The following is a 5000-nucleotide window of genomic DNA, read 5'->3' as shown; positions in this document are numbered from 1 at the left end:
AAGTGCACAGGAAGCCAGTGCAGGTGAGCCAGTACAGGTATATATGTATGTATATATGTATATAAAGGTATATACAGTACAGGCGTAATGTGATCAAACTTTCTTGTTCTTGTCAAAAGTCTAGCAGCCGCATTTTGTACCAACTGTAATCTTTTAATGCTAGACATGGGGAGACCCGAAAATAATACGTTACAGTAATCGAGACGAGACGTAACAAACACATGGATAATGATCTCGGCGTCTTTAGTGGACAGAATGGAGCGAATTTTAGCGATATTACGGAGATGAAAGAAGGCTGTTTTAGTAACGCTTTTAATGTGTGCCTCAAAGGAGAGAGTTGGGTCGAAGATAATACCCAGATTTTTTACCGAGTCGCCTTGTTTTATCATTTGGTTGTCAAATGTAAAAGTTGTATTATTAAATAGAGGTCGGTGTCTAGCAGGACCGATAATCAGCATTTACGTTTTTTTGGCGTTGAGTTGCAAAAAGTTAGCGGACATCCATTGTTTAATTTCATTAAGACACGCCTCCAGCTGACTACAATCCGGCGTGTTGGTCAGCTTTAGGGGCATGTAGAGTTGGGTGTCATCAGCATAACAGTGAAAGCTAACACCGTATTTGCGTATGATGTCACCTAGCGGCAGCATGTAGATGCTGATGAGTGCAGGCCCAAGGATCGAACCCTGGGGAACTCCACACGTTACCTTAACATAGTCCGAGGTCACATTGTTATGGGAGACACACTGCATCCTATCAGTAAGATAAGAGTTAAACCAAGACAGGGCTAAGTCTGATATACCAATTCGTGTTTTGATACGTTCTAATAAAATATTATGATTGACGGTATCGAAAGCAGCGCTAAGATCGAGGAGCAGCAACATAGATGACGCATCAGAATCCATCGTTAGCAATAGATCATTAGTCATTTTTGCGAGAGCTGTCTCCGTGGAGTGATTTGCCCTGAAACCGGAATGAAAGGTTTCACATAGATTGTTAGACGCCAAGTGTTCATTTAGCTGCTCCGCAAAAAATTTTTCAAGGATTTTTGAAATAAAGAGAAGGTGAGACACCGGTCGGTAATTTACCATGAGGTCAGGATCGAGGTTAGGTCTTTTAAGGAGAGGATGAATAACCGCTTTTTTGAATGCTAGGGGAACAGTGCCCGAGGAAAGTGATACATTTATAATATTTAGCACTGATGGACCTAATACAAAGAGCTCCTTGATAAGTTTCCTCGATTTCTTTGCGCAGTTTGCATCGGTGTCAATTTCTGTTTGCGTTTTTTTTCCCATTGTCGATTTCTGTGCGCGGTTTTACCCCATTGTTGATTTCCGCGCATGGTTTTGCATCATTGTCGTTTTTTATGCACGGTTTTGCATAAATGTCGATTTTTGTACATTAGTTTGCATCATTGTCGATTTCTTTGCGCGGTTAGGTATCATTTTTGACTTCTGTGCGTGGTTTTGCATCACTGTCGATTTCCGTGCATGGTTTGGCATCAGTGTCGATTTCTGTGCGGGGTTTGACATCACTGTCGATTTCTGTGTGTAATGTTATATCACTGTCGATTTCTGTGTGTGGTTTGGCATCATTGTTGATTTCTGTGCGTAATGTTGCATCACTGTCGATTTCTGTGCGTGGTGTTGCATCATTGTCGATTTCTGTGCGTGGTTTGGCATCATTGTCTATGTTTGTGGCTTGACATCATTGTCGATTTCTGTGTGGCTTGTCATCATTGTGAATTTCTGTACGTGGTGTTGCATCATTGTGGATTTCTGTGTGTTTTGGCATGATTGTGGATTTCTGTGCGTGGTTTGGCATCGTCTATTTTTGTTCGTGGTTTGGCATCATTGTGGATTCCTGTGCGTGGTTTGGCATCATTGTGGATTTCTGTGCATGATGTTGCATCATTGTCGATTTCTGTGCGTGGTGTTGCATCATTGTCGTGTTGCATCATTGTCGATCTCTGTGCATGGTGTTGCATCATTGTCGATTTTGTTGTGCGTGGTTTGGGATCATTGTCTATTTTTGTTCGTGGTTTGGCATCACTGTCGATTTCTGTGCGTGGTGTGGCATCATTGTGGATTTCTGTGCGTGGTTTGGCATCATTGTGGATTTCTGTGCGTGGTGTTGCTTTTTGTGCGTGGTTTGGCATCATTGTCTATTTTTGTTCGTGGTTTGGCATCACTGTCGATTTCTGTGCGTGGTGTTGCATCATTGTGGATTTCTGTGCGTGGTTTGGCATCATTGTGGATTTCTATGCATGATGTTGCATCATTGTCGATTTCTGTGCGTGGTGTTGCATCATTGTCGTGTTGCATCATTGTCGATTCCTGTGCATGGTGTTGCATCATTGTCTATTTTTGTTCGTGGTTTGGCATCATTCTATATTTTTGTTCGTGGTGTGGCATCATTGTGGATTTCTGTGCGTGGTGTTGCATCATTGTCAATTTCCGTGCGTGGAGTTGCATCATTGTCGTGTTGCATCATTGTCGATTTCTGTGCATGGTGTTGCATCATTGTCGATTTTTTTGGTGCGTGGTTTGGCATCATTGTCGATTTCTGTGCGTGGTGTTGCATCATTGTCGATTTCTGTGCATTGTGTTGCATCATTGTCGATTTTTTTGTTCGTGGTTTGGCATCATTGTCTATTTTTGTTCGTGGCTTGGCATCACTGTCGATTTCTGTGCGTGGTGTGGCATCATTGTGGATTCCTGTGCGTGGTGTGGCATCATTGTGGATTCCTGTGCGTGGTGTGGCATCATTGTCTATCTGTGCGTGGTGTGGCATCATTGTCTATTTTTGTTCGTGGTTTGGCGTCATTGTCTATTTTTGTTCGTGGTTTGGCGTAATTGTCTATTTTTGTTCGTGGTTTGGCATCATTGTGGATTTCTGTGCGTGGTTGGGCATCATTGTGGATTTCTGTGCGTGGTGTTGCATCATTGTCGAGTTGCATCATTCTCAATTTCTGTGCATTGTGTTGAATCATTGTCGATTTTTTTGTGCGTGGTTTGGCATCATTGTCTATTTTTGTTCGTGGTTTGGCGTCATTGTCTATTTTTGTTCATGGTGTGGCATATTGTGGATTTTTGTTCGTGGTGTGGCATCATTGTCGATTTCTGTGCGTGTTGTTGCCTCATTGTTGATTTCTGTGCATGGTGTTGCATCATTGTCGATTTTATTTTTTTGTGCGTGGTTTGGCATCATTGTCTATTTTTGTTCGTGGTTTGGTATCACTGTCAATTTCTGTGCGTGGTGTGGCATCACTGTCGATTTCTGTGCGTAGTGTTGCATTATTGTCTTTCTGTGCGTAGTGTTGCATCATTGTGGATTTCTGTGCATGGTGTTGCATGATTGCGTGCGTTGTTGCTGCCCCAGGTGTTCGTGTTGTGTCACGGGCTGCTGCAGTTCTCCCAGCTGCTCTACAGCTCCTACTTCAAGAGCACCATCAGCACCATCGAGCGACGCTACGGCCTCAGCAGCTACTCCTCGGGGACGATCTCCTCCCTGCACGAGGTAGGAACCCACATTAGTCACGCCACACACAAAGGCAGGCTGCGGCTGGAGGTTCAAAAGCAGAAAGCTGGCAGTATTCCTACACCCAGGTGGTCCCTGAAGGCCTCATAGGCTGATAAACTACTAGCATGTTGCTAATGGTTCAAACTCCACATTTTTAAATCCTTTTCCACCTTGACACAACCTTGATGTTGTTTCTCGATGTCTACCTGTCCTCCAGGTGAGTAACAGCCTGCTGATCGTCTTCCTCAGCTACTTTGGCAACCGCCTTCACCGCCCTCGCGTCATCGGGATCGGCGGCGTGTTGATGGCCGTCAGCGCCTTGATCCTGACCTTGCCTCACTTCCTGTCCCAGCCCTACGACTACGACTCTCTCCTGCTGAGTAAGACCAGTTTATATATATTTATAATTTTATATATTTTTATTTTTTTGTATACAAAAACACAAAGGCTATTTCATCCCTACAAGCTTGTTTCGCAGGTTTCCATGCTCGCAATCCCCTACAAGCCTGTTTCGCTGGTTTCCCTGCTCGTCAGGGGATTATGAGCGAAACAGCCAGAGGGATGAAATAGCCTCTGGCTATATCATCCCTATAAGACTGTTAAACTGGTTTCCCTGCTCGTCAGGGGATTACACTTTTAGGGATGAAATACCCTCTGGCTTTATCATCCCTACAAGCCTGTAGGGAAGAAAAAGCCTCTGGCTATATCATCCCTAAAAGCCTGTTAAGATGGTGTCCCTGCTCGTCAGGGGATGACGAGCAGGGAAACCTGCAAAACAGGCTTGTAGGGATGAAATACCTTCTGGCTATATCATCCCTTCAAGCCTGTAGGGAAGAAATGGCCTCTGGCTATATCATCCCTACAAGCCTGTTTCGCAGTTTTACCTGCTCGTCAGGGGATTACGATCAGGGAAACCATCTTAACAGGCTTTTAGGGATGATATAGCCTCTGGCTATATCATCCCTACAAGCCTGTTTCGCAGTTTTACCTGCTCGTCAGGGGATTACGATCAGGGAAACTTGCGAAACAGGCTTGTAGGGATGAAATAGCCTCTGGCTATATCATCCCTACAAGCCTGTTTTCGCAGTTTTTTTGCACGTCAGGGGATTACGAGCAGGGAAACCTGCGAAACAGGCTTGTAGGGATGAAATACCCTCTGGCTATATCATCCCTACAAGCCTGTTTCGCAGTTTTACCTGCTCGTCAGGGGATTACGATCAGGGAAACTTGCGAAACAGGCTTGTAGGGATGAAATAGCCTCTGGCTATATCATCCCTACAAGCCTGTTTCGTAGTTTTTTTGCACGTCAGGGGATTACGAGCAGGGAAACCTGCGAAACAGGCTTGTAGGGATGAAATATACCTCTGGCTTGTAGGGATAAAATAGCCTCTGGCTATATCATCCCTACAAGCCTGTTTCGCAGGTTTCCCTGCAAAACAGCCAGAGGGATGAAAAAGCCTGTGGCTATATCATCCCTACAA

General features: G+C 44.5%; 1 protein-coding gene across 2 annotated transcripts in view; it reads left to right on the top strand.

The window, feature by feature from the left end:
- slco2a1 (solute carrier organic anion transporter family, member 2A1) overlaps positions 1 to 5000 on the top strand; it is a 41629-nt gene that overhangs the window by 11793 nt on the left and 24836 nt on the right. For both annotated transcript variants that reach the window (XM_061888425.1, XM_061888424.1), the window contains exons 2-3: positions 3379 to 3516; positions 3737 to 3899. In XM_061888425.1, the coding sequence (XP_061744409.1) occupies positions 3379 to 3516; positions 3737 to 3899 (301 nt within the window). The remainder of the gene's footprint in view (positions 1 to 3378; positions 3517 to 3736; positions 3900 to 5000) is intronic.

Source organism: Nerophis ophidion, linkage group LG26 (assembly GCF_033978795.1).
Source record: "Nerophis ophidion isolate RoL-2023_Sa linkage group LG26, RoL_Noph_v1.0, whole genome shotgun sequence".
Taxonomy (NCBI): domain Eukaryota; kingdom Metazoa; phylum Chordata; class Actinopteri; order Syngnathiformes; family Syngnathidae; genus Nerophis; species Nerophis ophidion.
Note: the sequence above shows the minus strand (reverse complement) of the source record. Positions and strands in the feature narration are given on the sequence as shown.